Source organism: Eleutherodactylus coqui, unplaced genomic scaffold (genome assembly GCF_035609145.1).
Source record: "Eleutherodactylus coqui strain aEleCoq1 unplaced genomic scaffold, aEleCoq1.hap1 HAP1_SCAFFOLD_34, whole genome shotgun sequence".
Taxonomy (NCBI): domain Eukaryota; kingdom Metazoa; phylum Chordata; class Amphibia; order Anura; family Eleutherodactylidae; genus Eleutherodactylus; species Eleutherodactylus coqui.
The window spans coordinates 271710-296595 of NW_027101931.1; the positions used below are offsets into that span (position 1 = coordinate 271710).

Here is a 24886-nt window from a genome sequence, read left to right on the forward strand (position 1 = left end):
TTGTGAGACAAAGACTTGCTTATACATTGGACTTGAGAGAAGGTGGGCAGGAAGGAGGGGGGATTCTATATGATCCGACAAATGAGAATCATATATGTTACTGATGTAATCTGTTAAACGCCCATAAAGGGCAGGTGTTATCCTTTTCAATAAAAGGCCCTGTCTGGCTGTTTCTAGGCAGAGAGCCATTTTGAGCATGAGACTGATACCTCGTGTTTGACCTGGTCAGTGTGCGCATACTGCTTCTACACAATTAGGAAGCTACAAAATACCCCGAAACCTGCTGGAGAAAACCGTAATCCAGATCAATAGTAGTCTGTGGGTGATGGATGACACAGAGCGTGATCCGTGAGCAATTTATCGCTGGGAGATCATTGCCCGTGGACAGACAGACTAAATGAGAAAATATAGGCTTCTACCTCATTGATTTTTTTTTTTGGCTTCCTCTGGATGGACATTGGGGGAAAATAAGCTGAAGTGGTTGGACATGCATCTTTTGGCCTTACACACTATGTTGTTATTTTCCTTTTGCACATGAAGCTGTTAGAACAAGCAGGGGCGTAACTATAGAGGATGCGGTTGCACCCAGGCCCAGGAGCCTTGGGGGGCCCATAACTACTCTCTTCTCCATATAGGGAGCCCAGTACTATGAATAAAGCATGATAGGTGGGGGCCCTGTTACAGGTTTTGCATTGGGGCCCAGGAACTTCAAGTTACGCCTCTGAGAACAAGTGTGATAGAGCCACCCTTATTGTGGCAAATAGGACACAGCGAGTCTTCCTGTTCTCTGGGTCTCTGGCAATTCTGTCCCTAAAGCTACTCACATACCTTAAATTAGCTGTCAACTCAATTAGTCAACAATAGAGATGAGCAAGTATACTCGCTAAAGGCAATTGCTCGAGCGAGCATTGCCTTTAGTGAGTACCTGCCCGCTCGAGACGGAAGGTTCGGGTGCCGGCAGCGGGCAGGGAACTGTGGGGGAGAGCGGGGCGGAACGGAGAGGAGATCTCTCTCTCCCTCTCCCCCCCCCCCCCGCTCCCTCCTGCTGACCGCTCCTTCGCGCCGGCACCTGAACCTTCCGTCTCGAGCGGTGAGATACTCGCTAAAGGCAATGCTCGCTCGAGCAATTGCCTTTAGCGAGTAAACTCGCTCATCTTTAGTCAACACCTATTAACCCTGACTTCCCCACACGAGTTAAGCATGCATGTATTCTCATTGGGCTTATCACCCTTGAGAACAATGTTCCCCATCCTTCTTTGAGTGACAGTGAATATTGGGAAGAGTTGGACATTACTGTACACAACTTGATGGGTTCATTTAACTTTTTTCTAATATGCTTTCTTCATCTTTCATTTTTAGATGATCTCTACTAAATCATAGAAGCAAGCTGATTGGTTACTTTTCAGCAGTGAGACGCCCACCAATAAGCAAGTTATCCTCTATCCTGTGGAACTTGTGATTCTGGTACAACCTCTTTAAAAGAAACTAGGTCTGGAATGTGACTAGTCATCTCGCTCAGATTTCACCTTCTTGTTCTCAGGGTTTTTTTGAGCCCATTCCAGCAGGCTATGATACACATTCCCATCATACATCCCAAGAGCCGATAACAACTGTTCATCTGTGAAATCAAAAGCATCAACCAGTAGAACTGCATCTTTCCTACAAATAGAAAAAGAAAATGTTTTAGAGTTGAGTAAATTTAAGTTTCTCCTAAATTTCAGTCTATTAATATCAATAGGATGCAACTCTAGTCACTGCACTTCAGGTGCCAACCTGCACCAAACCTCATGGTTACCCACCAGAGCTCAGCCAGGAGGCTCAGGTAAGCTGTAGTGACCACGTCCAGCTGTTTCCCTGATAGGTACCCATGTTGTAAGAAGTCACCAGCACTTGTGACTATTCCATGTAAAGCATACAGGTCACAGAGCCGCTTCAGAACGGCTTTAACATCAGGCTGATCGGTGAGTGAATTCAGAGCCGAGATGAAAACCTTCACTGATAAAAAGTGTGAATGAGCCTAAAAGACATATAACCCCATTGACTGGATGCACTCAATGGGAAACCTAATGTATTGTGTTCACCGTGTATACATAACTCACTAATGCTGGGTTTACATTAGCATTTTTAGGTTTCTTAAATCTCATCTACATGGCTTGTAGTGTAAATGCTGCAGATTTTCCATCTGGAAATTCTGCAGCATTTCCATCCTGTGTGAAAATCCCCCTAGGGCAGTCTTGGAGACTGGAAAAAAAAATTAATTTCACATTCTCTGTATACATTGCAAAAACACGTACCGTACATTCATTTCTAAAAGACTTCTAACTGAGGTTAAAGGGAAAGGGTAACTAGGGTTACCTTACAGTTCTTCTTACTCATGATGCCACCGTTCCTCCCTGTGTGGTGAACCTTGAGACGGAAATAAAGTAGTCCATGCACATGGATAACTTTCTGAGGAAAATGGGGACAGTCTGTAATGCCTGTTTACTTAAGTCCAACAAAGTTCCAACAACAACAGTGACAATCCAGAAGAAGAATACTTAACATTTTCAGAAGGTGATGTGACAAGGAGGACTCTTGAGGTAATCCAATCAATCCACAGTCTCAGTTATCTGTGAGATTCTGCTCCAGGCAACACTCTCTCTCTCCTCTCGTACTCTCTATCAGTCATACAGCAAAAGTGGAGTGATTTACCACAGGATACCATACAGAACCTGTATGCCTCCATGCCCTCCTGTATCACATCTTACATCCAAGCTAGAAGCAGTACAATAGGGTACGAGAGCCACCATGGCCGCCTATATCACATCTTGTATCCAAGCTAAAGGCGGCTCAACAGGGTACTAGAGCCTCCATGCCCTCCTGTATCACATCTTGCATCCAAGCTAGAGGCAGCCCCACAGGTTACTAGAGCCTCCATGCCCACCCGTATCACATCTTGCATCCAAACTAGAGACACTACAACATGGTACTGCAGCCTACATGCCTGCCCATATCACATCTTGCATCCAAGCTAGAGATGGCCCAACAGGGTACTAGAGCCTACATGCCCACCCATATCACATCTTGCATCCAAGCTAGAGGTGGTACAACGGGGTACTAGAGCCTCCCTTCAAATGTTCGGATTCCATAATAAGTTATCCCTTTGCTCTGATATTGTAATCACTTACTTATATCGATATTACAATCACACAGAGAAAGTTACATTCGATTCTGACAACTCCTTCTAGGTGTGTGTTTTTTTTACAATGAGTGTATGTTAATCAGAGCTGGCACTCGATTAACCATTGAATGACATAATTGAATGGCTGTGATTGGTTCATTGAGCGCCGCTTCTGATTGGCTGACATGGCGCTCGATGAACCAATCAGAGCAATCGCTTGCTGAAGGCGGGGTATTCCATCCCCGCTACCAGAAAGAGAATACTTTGTAGGCGTTCAGGAGTACACGGAAGCCTGCAGTAGAACCACAGCCCAGCACGAAGGATCCAAACACAGTTTTTCAATGTAGTTTTGCTAGGGCTTATTTTTGGGGGAGGGCTTATATTTTTACTATCGGGGAAACACAGTATGAAGCTCAGCCAAGAGACTAAACTTCATAGGCCACCGTAGCTGGCAGACCCAGAGGCTGTATTCAACCAACCCATCAGGACCTCACGATCACATCAGGGTGGTCTGATGAGTGACAGAGGGAACCTTTTAAATGCCGCAATCACACTGACCATGACGTGTGAGGGGGTTAAACACCTGAAATCGGAGGTTTCTTCGATACTCGGTGTTACAAGTACCAGGCTGTTATCCAAGCACCCGCTCCCCCTGGCACAAGAGCCCAGCCAAGCTTCTGATGCAGCTGCCATCAAAAGATGTAAGGGCGGTTATTAAGGGGTTACAGCGACAATTCTGCTAAATTAGGCAAAAGAATAGGGCACATGCTTTTACAGAAAGAAATTGCATGCACAGCAATTCCTTAATTACCTAGTGATAAAATCTATTTCCCGCTGTCCTCTTATGTGAAGGAGCTCCAGTCAGAAGTACTGCAATGCATTACCATAGCGATCAGAGTTTTCGCAGCGTCCGAGGAGCGCGTCTTGGCCTAGGAGACAGCGGGGTTTAGGTTAGGGCCTCGTCACGGTGGCACTACCATCTCCCACCTGGAGGGTAACCCGCTTGCATTGACCCCCCAAAAATATCAACAATACAACAATTAAATTAAACCGTACCCCCTTACACAGTCACTTATGCCCCATTTACATGGGACAATTATCATGCAAATTTCATTTAATCAAATTGTATCTAAATGCAAACCATCATTTACTATTCGTTTGTTTCTCACTTTCAGCCAGCATAAAAATCCTCGCTGTTTCGTTCACTTATCGCCGCGTCTAAACGCTCCCCGCTCAATGTGTCACATAGAATGGGAAGCACTGAGCAAGGAGTTACCAACAAGTGAGCGATTCTCAATGATGATCTACCTGTCTAAACGTTCTGCAGGAGTGCGAACAACTAGCGGTGACGTCACCCGCTCCTGCAGAACATGTAGCTGACAGTTGTCCAATGTTAATGGGTCTTTAGAAACACGGATGTAGTTTGGGTAAGAGCATAAGTAGTGTGCAGCAGCTATATGTTTCTATAGGGCGCTCTTGTACAAAGACAACTAAACCAATTGAGATACAAGAGGTCTTGTAAAAAGCGTTCAGGGTGTCCAAAGCAAGTGCAGTGAGCTACCTAGAAGGGAGGGGGACACAGTTGTCACTTATCACGTTAGTTCTACCATTTCCTTCCCTGTAAGGGTAGCATGGGACCTGTCCAAGTTACTACTAGGGGGAGGTCACGGGAAACCGCGGTTTTAACCTACAGTTTGTTGCCACAGGTGACGCCACCGTTCCTTCCTCTGCGGTGAATCCGGATGATGGAATAATAGTCCACACACACAGGGGGTCGTTTGAAACAAAGCCAAGAAAGGATGGCAGTGTTACTTTACCTGTAAATCCAAACAGAACAGTTCAACAGGTAGATAGGTCAAAACAAGTCACTGGTGCAGATGCAGTTTATGGTGCAACAGGGAGGAAATCACAGGATGAATATCGGGCCCACAGTCTCAGTTATGTGTATGACTCCGCTCCTGGCCAAAACACTGACTGACTTGCACATCATCTTTGCAATCACATATATGAAGCATGGTCACCTGACTTCCAAACTCACAACATAAAATGATACATTTGCAGACAGAGACAGCTCATTTGCAGACACTAACCTTTTCATTCCTGCAAACTGTAATACACATTCTGCTGATTCATTTCCCATTCCAAGACAATGTACAAGACAATACAGACAATATACAGCAGACATTTTATAGGGGTCCTATTAATTCTTTGCCACTACACAATCAGATCTCGCAACTTATTTCCATAGTACCAGATACAAAATCAGAACTTTGGTCATCACAGCCTGCATAGTCACTTCTCTTTATCTAAGCTCTTTTGATACATGAAGTCTGTTATAAAATTCTATATCATTCCAAATACTGACATTGACAGCTCTAAAATGGTTGTCATTTTGCTCATATTAATAGCTTAGTTAATTATAGCTTAGTTAAACACAAATCATCCTTCCCATGCACAACGGAGGAACGGTACATGGTAAATGGTATTTAGGGACCAAACCCCCTGAAGAAATGCAAACCCCAGAACAGACCCCTATATGACTTCCCAGCCCAGATTCTCTCAGTAATGGCGGCATCACACGAACGTTTGTGCTGCGTAATTGTACATGAACGAGGTTTGAGTAGGATCATAATCAGCGTGTTGCTTGCGCTTCTGCACATATTACTGTAATTTTTGTGCACACAAGGCCCATTCACACACACTCTTGAATTTAATGGCTGTTTAAGCCTTATGAGGTTCAGCTAGGATGAGGTTCTGGGGTCGGTGTGAGGGTTCTTTCTCCTCAAGACATTGCATTGTGTATTTGTGCTACAAAGTTCCAGTTTTGTCTTCTCTTTCCATAGAACATTTTCCCAGAACCATTGTGGAGCATCCAGGTGTCTCAGGAAAGCTAGATGAGTAACAATGTTTTTTTGGATAACAGTGGCTTCCCTCATGGTGTCCTTCCATGAATACCATTTGTGTTCACTTGGTTTTCTATTAGTGGACACATGGACAGAGTTTATTTAGCATTTTCTGGAATCTTCTGTAGGCCTTTTGCTGTTACTCTTGGCTTCTTTGTCACCACTTTTAGGATTACCCATTGTGCTCTTGGAGAAATCTTAACAGGACACCCACCCCTAACATTATATTCACACTGCAGATATTTGCAGCGGATTTGACATCGAATTTACATCAAATCTGCAACAAATCCAAAATGCTCCATTGCTGTCATTGAAGTCACATTTTTTTATGCCGGCTGATATGAATTTTCTTCATTTGTAGATAATTTCTCTAACCATGGATTGATGTACACCAAGATACTTCGCAATTTCTGTAGCTTTTTCCAACCTTATGTGTCTCTGTATTATGCATTGTGAGGTCTTCTGAAAGTTGTTTGCATGAACCAGTCTTTCTTGAAAAGACTTTGTGTGCTTTTAATTAATGGGCAAGGCACCTGTTTAACCCACGCTTCCATCTCATTTCCTTAAAGGGGTTTTCTCATAAAAAAATAAATAAATCCTATACTCACCTATTCCTCCACAGGCGGTCTTCTTACAGCATCTTCTCCTTGCTCATCTTCTGCAGTCACCAGGGTCACGTCTCCTCCTGCCGTGCCGGTTTGTTATGAAGCCGGCATTGCTCACATTCTTCAGTGAAGGTCACATGACCATGACATAGCCTTCACTGACTAGGAAGGAATCCCAATCTATTGCCGAGATTACATGCATGAGTAGTCTTTGCAGAAGCTCGGCATTTCCCCTGCTGGCCTGTGAACTGTGACGTAGTGTACATTGGCTGTCAGGAAGGAGACTGCCTGTGAATGTACGCTTTGACACAGGAAGTAGAGGAATCAGCCAGCTGGAGGGGAGGTGACTCCCCTGTACTGCAGGAGACAGGAGAAGATCAGGGAGGTGAAGATCTGGTAAGTATACTGACAGGGAACGAATAGGTAAGTACTGAATTTTTTCTTTTTAATGACAGAACCCCTTTAATTGAAACTCTTTTTGCCAATTAGCTCTTGCAGAAGTCACAGAGGCTCGCTTAAGGGCCATTTACACGGAAAGATAATTTTTCAAACGTTTGAAATTTTTAGCGATCTTTATGCATAGAGTGTTAATGGACACTAATGTCCATTAACACTTTATAATCTTGATTTGCAGGTAAAGGGGCCTCCAGGAGCTGTTTGCAAAGTCCAGCATGTGATTACTCACACACCCAGCTGTGCACACAGCTGTACTGCTCTCATCAGGGCTGCCAGTAGAATACAATGTAATCTCTGGCTCCTGTGGAGAACACAGCATGCAGTCTGTTGAGAGATTCTTTTTCTCTCTCACCTTATAATCATTGTTTAGACAAAAAGTGCATGATGGCAGTATTTACATGTAGCGATTATCACTCATTTTCAGTTGTTTGAACAAATTTTGAGTGATAATATTGCATGTAAATGGGTGTTTTCTTTTTCTCTCAGCACGGTGAATATTTAGTTAAAGGGGTTCTGTCACTAGAAAAAAAAACAATGCTTACCTATTCCTCCCCAGGCAGCCTACTTACCACATCTTCTCCTCACTGATCTTTTCTTGGCTCTTGCAGTTTCCCATCGATCCACAGTCAGTGGGGAAGCTGGAAAGGTGCACGCTTGTTGTCCAGACTCCGACTCCAAAGAATTAACCAGTAATCATCAAGACAAGTAGAGAGCATGCAGTACTCAGGAAACTTCTTGGTAGAAAATCATATGTGCAGATGTATTTTTATTCGGTCCACTAAGCCACGTTTTGACCAACTTGAATGGTCTTTATCAAGCTTGAGTGCTGCCTTCTCTCTACTAGTCTAACCGATTCTTCGCTGTCTTGTCGCGCAAGTTTCTATACTTTTGCAGAGAAACAGAGAGCATGCACAGTCTCTGCAATAGCTCGGCATTCCCTGCTAGGCAGTTAACGTTACGTCACTACTGAAGTAGCGAACATTGCCCAGCAGGAAGAAGAATGCTGGCAAAGGACACATCATAACAAGATGAAGAGGATCTGGACGGTTTGCAGTGAGGTGACCCAGGGACTGTAGGAGATGCTGTAAGAAGATGGCCTGCGGAGGAATAGACAAGTTTTTTTTTCTTTTTTAATAACAAGACCCATATAATGTGCTTCACCCTGTGCCAGCACTGTATTGATGCCTCCACCCTGTACCAGTCATTGTTCTGGTTGCCATCCACTGTAGGTTACAATATAAACTCCTTGCTCTCATCCATAAAACTCTCCACAGCGCTGCACCACCCTATATCTTCTCCATATCTATCACCCTACCCTGCTTTGCAACTTGCTAATGATTGTACTCCAAGGGTGCCTTTACATGGGCCAACTGTCATTCTAATAGCAGCTGGAAACAGTCACTTGTGTATGGTTTTAGCATAAGAATAACTATTGTTTTTGCGCTTTTACACAGAACAAATGTTCTTGATTTGTTCATTTTGCGGGTGCTGAAGCGCGTCTCTCTGCAAAATTATTGGCTCGTTGTTGGAAGACGAATGATTAACCGCTTATACCAGATGATAAGCAACCAATCAGGGACTATTTTTAGGTGAGCTGAAACCAAGTGACCAGTGAACAAATTCTATCTCATCATCCTGCTGGTGGTCTTGTTTATACGGCGCAATGATTACTTACATTCACTGTTTTGAGATATTATTTGAAAGACAGTTGTCCTTTGTAAAGACGCCCTAAACTCATCAGACAGAGAACAGAAGAATTGGAAGAAACACAAACTAAGGATTTGTTTTAAGTAGAGGAACTCTTTTTTAATTTTTCAATTTTTTTAATTATTAATATATCAATGGTAAAAGGGGGAAAGGGTAGGAAGAAAGGGTAAAGGGTAAAGAAAGGGTAAAGGGAAGTTAGGAAGTAGAACGAAATGTTCCGCTGTTTTCTTTTTCAAGATGACTGTGTTTTCCTCTTGGGATCATCAGGCCAGTTTCAGGTGTAGACTGGACCCTAGAAGAACAATGAAACATGAGAATACCTGAGTAGATGCAAGTAACAAAGCCATCTGTTATATCATCACGATAACATTATAATAAGCCACCCTTATAAAAGAGATACCCGTGTGAAGGTACTCTCAGAGGGAGAAAATCGTGCGAGTTTTGTGCATTGTAAAACGCACAAAATATCCTCGAAAATACAGCCCGTTATTTCTGATGGGTATATTTACATTGGAGATTTTTCTCTGGCAGCGATGCTGTAAGACGGAAAAATCACAGCATGTTCTATTCTCATGCAGATGTGCATCTCCTGCTCGGCACACAGACAACGGGGAGTCCGTGTGTTGTGCGATGCGACTTCTGTCCGAGAATGTTGGGTGGAACACGCACTCGCCCATGTGAATTCAGAGCTCTTCACAATAAATCATGTGGCACATAAGTAGATTTGGTTTTGCTAAAAGATTTTTAAAGTTTTATCAGTCTTCATCCAACTGAAAACAGCAAACTACAAGTTCAAGTTTGTACAAGTATATTAAACTCCTGCTCCCTCTCCACCCCTCTCTGGCTGTCAGCAAGGTAGAAGGCAGGAGGGGGCGGGCGCTAGTGTGCTAATTTCCTGCCCCCTCCCCTTGCTGGAAGCCGGCAAGGGGAGGAGAGGGGGAGAGAAGAGGGAGGGAGTTTAGCAGAGCCTCTGATAAAGTCCCTCCCACCTCCCTTTTTTCAGCAGCTCCCATAGAAGTCTGAGGGACTGGCTGCCTTATTCCGGCTGGAAGATAGTTCCAGAACTGTCGTTTTTGACCGGTGTAAAAATAGCCGGCCAGAATGCACACTATATGCTCAATTTTTTGTGGCCGGCCTTTTTTACAGACAGGAGAATCATCCATCTGAACTGATGCATTGGGATTCAGTGCATCAGATGGTCGCATATATCGGCCAGTCGGGAAAACTTGGCAGAAATACGCTGCCGTGGAGAAAAGAGAAAGGGAGAGATTTGAGCGATGACGATATCTGTATAGCTGCAAAATATGATAAAGATATAAAAACAACAGGAACAAATGATTACCTTTATTTAGATGGAACGCTTGTCATTCAGCCATTTGTCTTTGAGGAGTGTCTTCAGAGTAGGTCTTTTTCGCGGGTCTGGCTGCAGGAGTTTCCTTATAAAGTTTACAGCTCCTGATTTAAAATTACATTTACAAAATAAATCTGAGTATATATTCTTGTTCTAGACTATAGATGAGCGAGCATTGCCTTTAGCGAGTATCTCCCCCGCTCGAGACGGAAGGTTCGGGTGGCGGCAGCGGGCACGGAGCTGCGGGAGAGAGCGGGGTGGAAAGGAGGGGAGATTTCTCTCTCCCTCTCTCCCCCCCGCTTCCTCCTGCTGACAGCCGCCACTCACCGCTCCCCCGCGCTGGCACCCGAACCTTCTGTCTCGAGCTGGGGAGATACTCGCTAAAAGCAATGCTCACTCGAACAATTGCCTTTAGCGAGTATACTCACTCATCTCTATTCTAGACACTACAGAGACAAGTTCTGAAGGCAATGCTTTATGTCCCATGTTTGATGGTAACAGCCCCCTGTCATACACTGAATGTTACCTTTAGACAGTTCTGTTGGGAATACTATTTGCCTGTCTTTCAGTTGGTTGACAAAGTTATTTCCGATGTTTAGCTCTGAATTATAAGGGAACTGGCCAGTCAGCATTGCGTAGACGGTGACTCCACTGAAATAGAGAATACAAATCAAAGAGGTAAGTTAGAAATTATCCATATTGTTGTACTTGTACAATTGGGCTAAATGGAAGCTTTTAATAGAATCCATCATCAGTTTTCTGCTGCCGAAGGACGGTACTGGCTTCTTCTTGCCCGGATCATCTACTCTGCCAGGTCTCTCCCTGTTTGTGCATAGAAAGAGACATGTCCGTCTAGGCGAACTGGGCAGGGAGAAGCCTGCGGGGCCTGAGGAGTCCTTATAAAACCAGCTAAGTCTACTTACATTGACCAGACGTCAACTTTCGCATCGTACGGTTTGCCCATAAGTAGTTCTGGGGCCGCATAAGCTCTTGTCCCGCACTGGGTTCTAAGAGGCTGGGGGCATAAGCCATAATAGCTGATGGTGTTGCTTAGGCCAAAATCTGTAAATTATAAATAAATATTCATAAGAAGTGATTCCTAATTCTATATAGATTCACATCCTACACAAATCTAGAAGGAATTGTATCTAATTTATCTACAATTCTGCTCTTTCTATGCCTAGGAGTCTTCACTGAAGCATTCATGGAAGGCGCTGTGCGGGGCATCAGCAGGAAAGGTACTTACCCACAAGTTTGATGTTACTCTCATCATCCAGCAAAATATTTTCCAATTTGATGTCTCTATGAATAACAAAGGAAATCGTAAATCAGTTCAGTAGTAATAAATTACAAGCTAAGTACAAGGTAATGGAAATGATCTTTAGGGCGGCTGCACATGAGTGTTTGCAAAAACTGCTCGCTGCAGCGCATGAACGAGGTGTGTCTGCGCAGAGTGCTGAACTTTTTGGGCATGCAGGGCCATTTCACACACGACACACCCTTTTCATGGATTAAAAGTCCAGATGTGTTCTTTTCCTTTTACGCAGTGTTTCACAATTACCCCTTTCGTATTTGCACACCTGACGTAGGCCGCTATTGGATCTTTGTTGTGCAGAATACAGGAAAATAGAGCAGGTCCTACTTTTTAACGGGCGTGCAAAACACAAACCTATTGATATCAATTGGTTCTATTCTATGCTTTTTGCTGTGCAAATACGGTCGTGTGGAGAAGCCCCTACTTTATTATATGTATGGCATTTTCAATTCGCCATGAAGTAACTGCATTGCATTATGTATCCGGCTCTAGTCCTGAATTTTACAACCCAGAGCCGCAGTCACAGTTTTGCTGGTTTATGTTGGAAACCGACAAGAATCTTGCTGGCGGACTCCTCCATAACAGCTTAGCTGAGTCCCTATATAACGCAGTGAGGCGGTTATGCTTCATAGACCAGATCATTGCAATAACGCCACTTTCCAAAATGTCAATCACTGGAGGAAGCTTTGAAAGAACATTGACTTAGTGAAAAATGTCAGGAGGTTTCAGCTCTGAAGCCTCCAGAAATGTAAAGCTAGAATCGTAGAATTCAGTATCAGAGCACAATAAGTAATGCAATGTATATAGAAAGTGAATGTATGTAATATACAGTGCATAAAGATGTTTTACCTGTGCACAATCCCCTTTCTATGGAGATGCTCTACGGCGGTGACAATTTGCCTGATGTAACTTTTGGCTTCCCGTTCTTCAATTTTATTTTTTTCAGATAACTTATCAAGGAGGTCACCGCCCTCGCAGAGCTCCATTACCAGATAATATGAACTGCCGGTCTCATAAGCTTCATATAAAGGCACGATGTTTGGGTGCTGAATCATTTTCTGGATCTTGATCTCCCGCTGCAAGTTCTTTATGGCAGTCGGGGTCTTCAGGGTATTGGCCTTATTAATGATTTTTACTGCGACCTATATTACAGACAGGATACATGATGTGCAGTTAGCAAGCGGAAATGAACCCAAACATTATATATTAACTATACTAGGATATAGCAGAGGTGAATTTATCATTATAGCCATTCAGTTCTTCACCTTGATCACTCAGATAACTGAGAGGGTTTACATGCCGTCCTATGAACTTCAGAGATACCATCTAGCAATATGATGGCACATGTTGGCACACTGACGCATGATTAACAGCTCTTCTGCATTAAAACAATTCAGCTCTGCTATACCTGTGTGTGTATTGGTCTGCGTCGTTCATTATAATGTAATGTAGGTGATGAATGATGCTACAATAGTCTTCTTATAATAGATAGAAATAAAAACTGTACCTTGTGGCCGGTTGGATAGTGCAGGCCTTCAGCTACTTTCCCGAAGGAACCTTGGTTTATGGTTTTTCCGATATAATATTCCCCCACACGCAGCCTATGGGGGTAGTGTGGCAGACTGGGCTGCCCACCTTTTGTGCCGTCCTTGACAGGCATGTTTCTGCTAAAGAAGAAAAGATTTCTTTGCATGTTAGTCCCAAAAAACATAGGGTTTTAATGAGGCAATAATGCCTGTCCTGAGTTATAAGCCTATACATATGCCCATATAACCATATCATTCAGTGCCTAATTAACTATAGCATACAGGCTGGTGCACAAATAACACCTATACATTGACCAAACATTACACTTCTAATGTTTATCCGGAGGAAGGCAAAAAAATCAGGTAAAAGCCAATTTTCCCCATTAAAGGGGAAAAAAATCACTTGCTGAGCCCAGCCTGGCAATCGGAATAATCCCCGGATCATGACCCTTCTGGAGTAATTAGTGGCTATAACACCTAATATTGTATTGCTCAAAAAAGGCGTCTTGGACCCTCTTGTACTTTTCAGTGATTTCACCATCACCCAGACAGCTGTTTCATGGTTTTTGCCCCTCATTAGTGTACAGTAGGTCAAAAACCCAGAAGCAGCTGTCTGTGTATGGTATTCTGGCTTAGTTAACAATTCCTAGTCATTATTATAAGGCTTGTCTAAAAAGTCTACATTGACTTGCAGGAATGGTGCCTTCCAATAGGGGGCGATGCAGAGGTATTGTTCCATCTCCCATATTTGCAAAATTCCCAGAGGAGCACACGTGGCCTTATAAGTTTTTTCACTAAAATATACCCTTCCTGACCCATGTATTATGGCCGAAAACAGAGCTGAAATCTGGTCCCGGCCAAATGTTGATGTTGCAGCAAATGAGACCATTACTTGCCCACTCAGGAACTGATATCAATTACAAGACAGAAAACATGTGAATTTTTCCCAGCAAACAGTGCAGATTGTATACATGATGATGGTGGTCTTACCTCAGTATGCAGGTCAGGCACTTTCTCTCTTCCAAAATGGAGGAGGACAATCCGTCCCCTCGCCCCCAAAGGGGGAGCGGAGGTAAAGAAAGCTCTGGAAAGTAAAGAAAGTGGATCATTTACTGAACACAGGCCCCTGGGCACATCTAGTAGCCCTCAGTATCAGCCCTAGGAGCCAAAGTGCTCCTTATCCCCTTCACGCCCCAGGATGGACATTTATGTCCTCTGGGTGTTGGGTCAATATGACGCACGATCGGAAGCCGAGGTCGCTCCATAATATGGATTTTGTGCATATGTGCTGCAAACTTGCAGGTTTCCTGCATATGTCTGGCGCATTTATGCTCTTGCACTGTGCAGAAAATAGGACATGTCACATATTTGTTTGTGCTACCAACATGCCCGTACAAAATACGCATATGGGGACAAACCCGTTGTAATCACTGGGTTCTATTCACTGCGTGTCATGTGCGCTGGTTTTGCGCGCATTATACATAATGCAAATATGACCATGTGAACCCGGCCTAAGTGTCAAGGTGAACTTTGCTACATCTGTACACATCCAGTCACTGAGCTACCTAATAATATGAGGTGAATTATATACGGCAATCTGCTATCATATTACAACCACTGACAGAGGAATTAAATAACATCAACTATCTCATTACACGGACACCATAGTGTTACCTTATAGGAGGGGATACAATTATAACATTGACTTGTACATTCCCACCCCCTAAATAATGCATTTGCCAGCACCCCATATTTTGGACTATTGGCAATTACTCCAGCTTTTGCTTCAGGTACTTAATAATAAAAGTTCTTACCTGATGAGCTTTTCTCTCAATAAAGGTTTTCACCAGATGAGTTTTTCTCTCGATAAAAGTTATCAATCCTATGTAGGAAATGTGAAAAGTGCGAGCACAGTGTCACCAAGATGCCACTGCGTCCCACCGTCCACAATGTCTGGCCAGCCAAGCGGCTGCTAGAATGTTAACCGCTGTCTGGATTGTGACATCATCATGGTAGTGATGCCATACAGATCGTGGCATACTGCGTATACAGCACTGATACATGTACTGCTTAGGCTGCCTTTACCATCATGGCATTCATTTATAGTGACTGTAAGACACCATTGTTTTATAATGGCGGCCCTTTAGGTTTCTGCAATGTTTCCATTGTTTGGTGGCATAATATTGCTGCGTGCGGCGCTATTCATTGCAGTCAAATATTAAAATCCGCAGACAAAATCCCCAATACCCTGAAATTTGTGTTGTTTTATTTCTGTACAATATCTGAGTGCGGCTCTAAAACCCCATTCACATGTATTATAGTGTAAGTTCTTCCAGCGTATCGGTGCAGAACCCATGAGACGCCCACCATGGCTGTCTGGTAACTTAACCCCTTAGTCACGGGCCCATTTTATGTCCCAAGGACGATCTGATATGTCAGTTTTTTTCGTTGTGACATTCCTAGAGCCATTACTAGGGCTCATTTTTTGCGGGATAAGTTGTATTTTTTATTACATCATATTGGGGTAGATATAATATGTTGGGGGGTGAGTTTGAGAGAAAAAAAATCACTATTGTTTCTTTAATTTCCTTTTCTCGGCATTCAGCATGCAGAATAAATAATGGGATGACATTATTCTTTGGGTCAGCATGCTTCTGGTGATACGAAGTTTATACAGTTTTTTTTAATTTGCTATTTTTGTAAACTGAAAACACTTTTCTTTATGAATGATTAGTTTTTACATTCGAGGAGCTCTATGAGGCTTGTTTCCTTGCGGGATGAGCTCTAGTCCTCATTTGTTCTATTTTCAGGACCCTTTTTTGTCTTACGGTGTTCACCATGCAGTATCAACAATATGTAAAATTAATTCTGCTGGTCAGTACGATTCCATCAATATGAAACTTATGTAGTTTAAAAAATATTTTACTGCTTTTTTCACCCTTTTTTAAAAATGTTTTTTTGTATAATCGCATTCATAGACCCCCCACATTTATTTTTCTTTGCTCAGCTGTGCAGTTTGAGGCTTTTAATTTTTGCAAGACAAATTCTAATTTTTGTCCGTACCATTTGGTGACTCATATGGCTTTTTGATCACTTTCTATTTAATTTATTCTGAGGCGAGATTTACAAAATTAGTAGAGATGAGCGAACGCGTTCGTCCGAGCTTGATATTCGTGCGAATATTAGGGTGTTCGGGATGTTCGTTATTCGTGACGAACACCATGCGGTGTTCTGGTTACTTTCACTTCCTTCCCTGAGACGTTAGCGCGCTTTTCTGGCCAATTGAAAGACAGGGAAGGCATTACAACTTCCCCCTGCAACGTTTAAGCCCTATACCACCCCCCTGCTGTGAGTGGCTGGCGAGATCAGGTGTTCGCCTAATATAAAAGTCGGCCCCTCCCGCGGCTCGCCTCAGATGCGGTGTGAGTTAGATGAGGGACAGTGCTGTTTATACCGGAGCTGCTGTAGGGAAAGAATTGGTAGTTAGTGTAGGCTTCAAGACCCCCCAAAGGTCCTTATTAGGGCCACTGATAGCTGTGTGTTGGCTGCTGTTAGCAGTGGGATTTTTTTTTCTTTCTCAAAATCGCCTCTGCAGACCGTTGCACCTGGCATTAGGGACAGAAGTGCTGCATAGGCAGGGAGAGTGTTAGGAGTGAGTGTAGCCTTCAAGAACCTCAACGGTCCTTTCTAGGGCCATATTTATCCGTGTGCAGTACTGTCCAGGCTGCTGTTGGCTGTGCTGCATTTTTTTTGGGCTTCTCAAAATCGCCTCTGCAGAGCATTGCACCCTCCATTGATACTGCAGGGAAAGAATTGTATAGGCAGGGCCACAACACAGTTATTATTCATAGAATATACGCAGTGCTGCCTGTTGGTGGGAAAAAACTGAAAAGAAATCTATTTGTCCAGCCTGTGTCCGTCCTTACGCCTGTGGAGACGTGTGAGCTGCGTGAAAAACATTGCTAAATCATACGCAGCCAGCTACGCTTTACTGCTGGGTTCGCCATTTGCTTTCCTTAATTGGGGAAAAAAATACCTGCTCTCCAAGAGTTATAATAACTCTGCTACCCTCACGTTCTGTGACACATAAGCAGGGACACAGCGCAGTTATTAAACTTCGCAGGTTCATTGAATATACGCAGTGCTGCCTGTTGGTGGGAAAAAACTGAAAACAAATCTATTTGTCCAGCCTGTGTCCGTCCTTACGCCTGTGGAGACGTGTGAGCTGCGTGAAAAACATTGCTAAATCATACGCAGCCAGCTACGCTTTACTGCTGGGTTCGCCATTTGCTTTCCTTAATTGGGAAAAAAAATACCTGCTCTCCAAGAGTTATAATAACTCTGCTACCCTCACGTTCTGTGACACATAAGCAGGGACACAGCGCAGTTATTAAACTTCGCAGGTTCATTGAATATACGCAGTGCTGCCTGTTGGTGGGAAAAAACTGAAAAGAAATCTATTTGTCCAGCCTGTGTCCGTCCTTACGCCTGTGTAGACGTGTGAGCTGCGTGAAAAACATTGCTAAATCATACGCAGCCAGCTACGCTTTACTGCTGGGTTCGCCATTTGCTTTCCTTAATTGGGGAAAAAAATACCTGCTCTCCAAGAGTTATAATAACTCTGCTACCCTCACGTTCTGTGACACATAAGCAGGGACACAGCGCAGTTATTAAACTTCGCAGGTTCATTGAATATACGCAGTGCTGCCTGTTGGTGGGAAAAAACTGAAAACAAATCTATTTGTCCAGCCTGTGTCCGTCCTTACGCCTGTGTAGACGTGTGAGCTGCGTGAAAAACATTGCTAAATCATACGCAGCCAGCTACGCTTTACTGCTGGGTTCGCCATTTGCTTTCCTTAATTGGGAAAAAAAATACCTGCTCTCCAAGAGTTATAATAACTCTGCTACCCTCACGTTCTGTGACACATAAGCAGGGACACAGCGCAGTTATTAAACTTCGCAGGTTCATTGAATATACGCAGTGCTGCCTGTTGGTGGGAAAAAACTGAAAAGAAATCTATTTGTCCAGCCTGTGTCCGTCCTTACGCCTGTGTAGACGTGTGAGCTGCGTGAAAAACATTGCTAAATCATACGCAGCCAGCTACGCTTTACTGCTGGGTTCGCCATTTGCTTTCCTTAATTGGGAAAAAAAAATACCTGCTCTCCAAGAGTTATAATAACTCTGCTACCCTCACGTTCTGTGACACATAAGCAGGGACACAGCACAGTTATTAAACTTAGATAATTCATTCACTAGAGGCAGTGGGGCCTTTCGTTTTCCAAAAAGGGCAAAAATTATATTTGGCCTGCAGTCTTGCGCCAATTTATTTCCTGCCTGGGAAATCTAATCACTGGTAATACAGCATGCTGAGGGGTAGGGGTAAGCCTAGAGGACGTGGACGTGGACGTGGCCGAGGACGCGGAGGGCCAAGTGAGGGTGTGGGCACAGGCCAAGCTCCTGATCCAGGTGTGTCGCAGCTGTCTGCTGCGCGATTAGGAGAGAGGCACGTTTCTGGCGTCCCCACATTCATCGCCCAATTAATGGGTCCACGCGGGAGACGGTTATTAGAAAATGAGCAGTGTGAGCAGGTCCTGTCCTGGATGGCAGAAAGTGCTTCGAGCAACCTATCGTCTACCCGCAGTTCTGCGCCGTCCACTGCTGCCAATCCGAATCCTCTGTCTGCTGCTCCTCCTTCCTCCCAGCCTCCTCAGTCCACTACAATGACACCTGCTCAGGAGCGGGAACACTCCCAGGAACTGTTCTCGGGCCCCTGCTTAGATTGGGCAGCAGCGGTTCCTCTCCCACCAGAGGAGTTTATCGTCACTGATGCCCAACCATTCGAAAGTTCCCGGGGTCCGGGGGAAGAGGCTGGGGACTTCCGCCAACTGTCTCAACAACTTTCTGTGGGTGAGGAGGACGATGACGATCAGACACAGTTGTCTTGCAGTGAGGTAGTAGTAAGGGCAGTAAGTCCCAGGGAGCAGCGCACAGAGGATTCGGAGGAAGAGCAGCAGGACGATGAGGTGACTGACCCCACCTGGTGTGCAACGCTTACTCAGGAGGACAGGTCTTCAGAGGGGGAGTCAAGGGCATCAGCAGGGCAGGTTGCAAGAGGCAGTGCGGTGGCCAGGGGTAGAGGCAGGGCCAGACCGAATAATCCACCAAGTGTTTCCCAAAGCGCCCCCTCGCGCCATGCCACCCTGCGTAGGCCGAGGTGCTCTAAGGTCTGGCAGTTTTTCACAGAGACGCCTGACGACCGACGAACAGTGGTGTGCAACCTTTGTCGCGCAAAGCTCAGCCGGGGAGCCAACACCAACAGCCTCACCACCACCACCATGCGCAGACATATGATGGCCAAGCACCCCGCAAGGTGGGACAAAGGCCGTTCACCGTCTCCGGTTTGCACCCCTGCCTCTCCCCCTGTGCCCCAACCTGCCACTGAGATGCAACCCCCCTCTCAGGACACAGGCACTACCGCCTCATGGCCTGCACCCACACCCTCATCTCCGCTGTCCTCGGCCCCATCCAGCAGTGTAGTTCAGCGCACCGTTCAGCCGTCGCTTGCGCAAGTGTTCGAGCGCAAGCGCAAGTACGCCGCCACGCACCCGCACGCTCAAACGTTAACCGTCCGCATCGCAAAATTCATCAGCCTTGAGATGCTGCCGTATAGGGTTGTGGAAACGGAGTCCTTCAAAAGTATCATGGAGGCGGCGGCCCCGCGCTACTCAGTTCCCAGTCGCCACTACTTTTCCCGATGTGCCGTCCCAGCCCTGCACGACCACGTCTCCCGCAACATTGTGCGCGCCCTCACCAACGCGGTTACTGCCACGGTCCACTTAACTACGGACACGTGGACAAGCACAGGCGGGCAGGGCCACTACATCTCCCTGACGGCACATTGGGTGAATTTAGTGGAGGCTGGGACAGAGTCAGAGCCTGGGACCGCTCACGTCCTACCCACCCCCAGAATTGCGGGCCCCAGCTCGGTGCTGGTATCTGCGGAGGTGTATGCTTCCTCCACTAAAGCACCCTCCTCCTCCTCCTCCTCCTCTGTCTCACAATCAAGATGTGTTAGCAGCAGCATGTCGCCAGCAGTCGGTGTCGCGCGGTGTGGCAGCACAGCGGTGGGCAAGCGTCAGCAGGCCGTGCTGAAACTACTCAGCTTAGGCGATAAGAGGCACACGGCCCACGAACTGCTGCAGGGTCTGACACAGCAGACCGACCGCTGGCTTGCGCCGCTGAGCCTCCAACCGGGCATGGTCGTGTGTGACAACGGCCGTAACCTGGTGGCGGCTCTGCAGCTTGGCAGCCTCACGCACGTGCCATGCCTGGCCCACGTCTTTAATTTGGTGGTTCAGCGGTTTCTGAAAAGCTACCCACGCTTGTCAGACCTGCTCGTAAAGGCGCGCCGGCTCTGCGCACATTTCCGCAAGTCCCACACGGACGCTGCCACCCTGCGCACCCTGCAACATCACTTTAAGCTGCCAGTGCACCGACTGCTGTGCGACGTGCCCACACGGTGGAACTCTACGCTCCACATGTTGGCCAGGCTCTATGAACAACGGAGAGCTATAGTCGAATACCAACTCCAACATGGGCGGCGCAGTGGGAGTCAGCCTCCTCAATTCCTTTCAGAAGAGTGGGCCTGGTTGGCAGACATCTGCCATGTCCTTGGTAATTTTGAGGAGTCTACCCAGGTGGTGAGCGGCGATGCTACAATCATTAGCGTCACCATTCCTCTGCTATGCATCTTGAGAAATTCCCTGCAAACCATAAAGGCAGCTGCTTTGCGCTCGGAAACGGGGGCGGGGGAAGACAGTATGCCGCTGGATAGTCAGGGCACCCTCCTGTCTATTTCTCAGCGCGTACAGGAGGAGGAGGAGGAGCATGAGGAGGAGGGGGAAGAGACAGCTTGGCCCGCTGCTGACGGTACACCGGCTGATTGCCTGTCATCCTTTCAGCGTGTATGGCCTGAGGAGGAGGAGGAGGAGGAGGATCCTGAAAGTGATCTTCCTAGTGAAGACAGCCATGTGTTGCGTACAGGTACCCTGGCACACATGGCTGACTTCATGTTAGGATGCCTTTCTCGTGACCCTCGCGTTGCACGCATTCTGGCCACTACGGATTACTGGGTGTACACACTGCTCGATCCACGGTATAAGGAGAACCTGCCCACTCTCATTCCCGAAGAGGAAAGGGGTTCGAGAGTGTTGCTATACCACAGGACCCTTGCGGACAAGCTGATGGTAAAATTCCCAGCCGACAGCGCTAGTGGCAGAAGGCGCAGTTCCGAGGGCCATGTTGCAGGGGATGTGCGTAGATCGAGCAGCATGTACATCCCAGGCAGTGCAACAGTCTTTAAGGGCCTGGCCAGCTTTATGGCTCCCCACCAAGACTGTGTCACCGCTCCCCAGTCACGGCTGAGTCGGCGGGAGCACTGCAAAAGGATGGTGAGGGAGTACGTAGCGGATCGCACGACCATCCTTGGTGACGCCTCTGCCCCCTACAACTACTGGGTGTCGAAGCTGGACACGTGGCCTGAACTAGCCCTGTATGCCCTTGAGGTGCTTGCTTGTCCTGCGGCTAGCGTGTTGTCGGAGAGGGTGTTTAGTGCGGCTGGGGGAATCATCACAGATAAGCGTAGCCGCTTGTCAACCGACAGTGCCGACAGGCTAACACTCATCAAGATGAACAAAGGCTGGATTTCGCCAGACTTCTGTTCTCCACCAGCGGACAGCAGCGATACGTAAGCAATACGTAGGCTGCACCCGCGGATGGAAGCTACGTTCTCTCTCACCATCCAAAACGGGGACATTTCTGCTTCATCAATCTGTGTCTAATATTCCTCCTCCTCCTCCTCCTGCTCCTCCTCCTGAAACCTCACGTAATCACGCTGAACGGGCAATTTTTCTTAGGGCCACAAGGCTCACTCAAATAATTTTTCTGAACAATTTTTATAAGTTTCAATGCGCTTAAAAGCATTGGAACTTTAACTTGAACCAATTTTTCGTTACACTGGGCTGCCTCCAGGCCTAGTTACCACTTAAGCCACATTAACCAAAGCGATTAATGGGTTTCACCTGCCCTCTTGGCTGGCCATGGCCAATTTTTGGGATGTACATTAGTACTGTTGATACAGCAATTTTTGTGGGCCCTCGCCTACAGTGTAATCAAATTAATTTTTAGCCCACCTGCATTACAGCTGACGTTACCTCAGCTGTGTTGGGCAATGCAATGGGATATTTTTGTGTACCGCCGGTGGGTTCCAGGGAGCCACCCATGCTGTAGGTGCACACTGAGTTTTTAATACTTCTGTACACTTCTAAAGAACCCGTCTGACTGGGGCATGCAGTGTGGGCCGAAGCCCACCTGTATTACGCACGACATTACTACCTCAGCTGTGTTGGGCAATGCAATGGGATATTTCTATGTACCGCCGGTGGCTTCCTGGCACCCACCCAGGCAGTGGGTCCACAGGGAGTTAAACCTACATGTGTCCACTTGTAAAGAACCCCAGTCTGACTGGGGCATGCAGTGTGGGCCGAAGCCCACCTGCATTACGCACGACATTACTACCTCAGCTGTGTTGGGCAATGCAATGGGATATTTTTGTGTACCGCCGGTGGGTTCCAGGGAGCCACCCATGCTGTAGGTGCACACTGAGTTTTTAATACTTCTGTACACTTCTAAAGAACCCGTCTGACTGGGGCATGCAGTGTGGGCCGAAGCCCACCTGTATTACGCACGACATTACTACCTCAGCTGTGTTGGGCAATGCAATGGGATATTTCTATGTACCGCCGGTGGCTTCCTGGCACCCACCCAGGCAGTGGGTCCACAGGGAGTTAAACCTACATGTGTCCACTTGTAAAGAACCCCAGTCTGACTGGGGCATGCAGTGTGGGCCGAAGCCCACCTGCATTAACCCTTTCCAGTCCACTGTGTGACCTGTGAAGACATTAGGGTTTAAGGCTGTACAGCTCCGTTGTTGGTAGACGTCCGTCGGGGTTCTCTTACTGTATATTGCCAGCCTCTCTGCTGTCGGAGCCTATCCTACGTGTCAGCTCATGCAGTACTGGCTTTAGCCAGCATATAGCGCCGTTGTATAACAGCAGAAAAAGAGTAAGCCCCCTAGGAAAACCATATACAAATTGGATTGGAAAGGGTTAAGCACAACATTACTACCTCAGCTGTGTTGGGCAATGCAATGGGATATTTCTATGTACCGCCGGTGGCTTCCTGGCACCCACCCATGCTGTAGGTGCACACGGAGTTTTTACTACATCTGTACACTTATAAAGAACCCCAGTCAGACTGGGGCATGCAGTGTGGGCCGAAGCCCACCTGCATTAAGCACGACATTACTACCTCAGCTGTGTTGGGCAATGCAATGGGATATTTCTGTGTACCGCCAGTGGGTTCCAGGGAGCCACCCATGCTGTGGGTCGACAGGGACTTCACAATAGGGAGTTGTACCTGCCTGTGTCTATGAATTAAAAAGCCCGGTCTGACTGGGGCATGCAGACACCTTGACAGAATGAATAGTGTGTGGCACATAGGTTCCCCATTGCTATGCCCACGTGTGCAGCTCCTGATGGCGGTGGCACAGGATTCTATTTCTCATTGCTTCTGTACAGCATTGTGGGCTATCGCTCCGCCACTTTTAAAGAGGGTCGCTGCCTAGCCGTGCCAACCTCTGCAGTGTGTGCCTGCGGTCCCTCGTCATGGCAGACGCAATTCTAAATAGACATGAGCGTGGTGTGGCATGAGGGCAGCTGAAGGCTGCGCAGGGACACTTTGGTGTGCGCTGTGGGGGGGAGGGGGGGCGGTTGGGCAGCATGTAACCCAGGAGAAGTGTCAGTGGAGTGTCATGCAGGCAGTGATTGTGCTTTGTTGGAGGTAGTGTGGTGCTTAGCAAAGGTATGCCATGCTAATGAGGGCTTTTCAGAAGTAAAAGTTGTTGGGAGGGGGGGGGCCCACTCTTGCCGGTATTGTGGCTTAATAGTGGGACCTGGGAACTTGAGATGCAGCCCAACATGTAGCCCCTCGCCTGCCCTATCCGTCACTGTGTCATTCCCATCACTTTCCTGAATTGCCCAGATTTTCACACATGAAAACCTTAGCGAGCATCGGCGAAATACAAAAATGTTCTGGTCGCCCATTGACTTCAATGGGGTTCGTTGTTCGAAACGAACCCTCGAGCATCACGGGAAGTTCGTTACGAATAACGAACACCCGAACATTTTGGTGTTCGCTCATCTCTAAAAATTAGCTATTTTTGCCATGTTTTTTGTGCGGGCAAAATAATGTACTAACTTTTCTTTGTGTGTTATTACAAACGCGGCATCACAAGATTTGTAATGATATATATTTATAAATATATATTATTTTTGTACATAATGAAGTGGGAAAGGTGAAGTTTTAACATTTTTATTTTCCTTTTCTCTTTAATATTTTTTTACTTTTTAATCTTTGTTCCATAATCGGACTTCAATATCTCTACATTTGATGTTAAAATACATTAAAGAGGTTTTCTGAGATTCATTTTTTTGCACATACGTACTTATACAAGTTTAAAAATAAGCAACTCAGCTATATATTTTCATTATTGGTTTGTCTTTCGCTGCTGAATGCAGACGGCTGGGTCAGATCCTGCTGCGAGAACTCCCACAGCGGGATGCGACCCGTGCTCCTGCAGTGATCCGTGGCTCACGTGGCGCACTACTATGTGCGGCTGGCGCATAGCGCACATAACAGAGCAGAGCCAGCGCGTCACCAGTGATGTTTCTGTGCAGGCCTCTGCGAGGCTCACACAGAAATAGGGCATGCCGCAATTTGTTTACCACGCGACTTTTCACAAGG

At 46.2% G+C, this 24886-nt stretch overlaps 1 protein-coding gene across 1 annotated transcript in view; it reads right to left on the reverse strand.

Annotated features, from left to right (window-relative positions):
* Nucleotides 1–1502: 1502 nt before the first annotated feature.
* The window catches only part of LOC136593667 (hormonally up-regulated neu tumor-associated kinase-like), a 44373-nt gene continuing 20989 nt past the window's right edge, over nt 1503–24886 (reverse strand). The window contains exons 3-10 of the mRNA XM_066588656.1: nt 14838–14905; nt 12347–12639; nt 11429–11484; nt 11106–11244; nt 10891–11004; nt 10709–10833; nt 1800–1995; nt 1503–1659 (exon numbers count right to left, since the gene is read on the reverse strand). Of these exons, the coding sequence (XP_066444753.1) occupies nt 1503–1659; nt 1800–1995; nt 10709–10833; nt 10891–11004; nt 11106–11244; nt 11429–11484; nt 12347–12639; nt 14838–14905 (1148 nt within the window). The remainder of the gene's footprint in view (nt 1660–1799; nt 1996–10708; nt 10834–10890; nt 11005–11105; nt 11245–11428; nt 11485–12346; nt 12640–14837; nt 14906–24886) is intronic.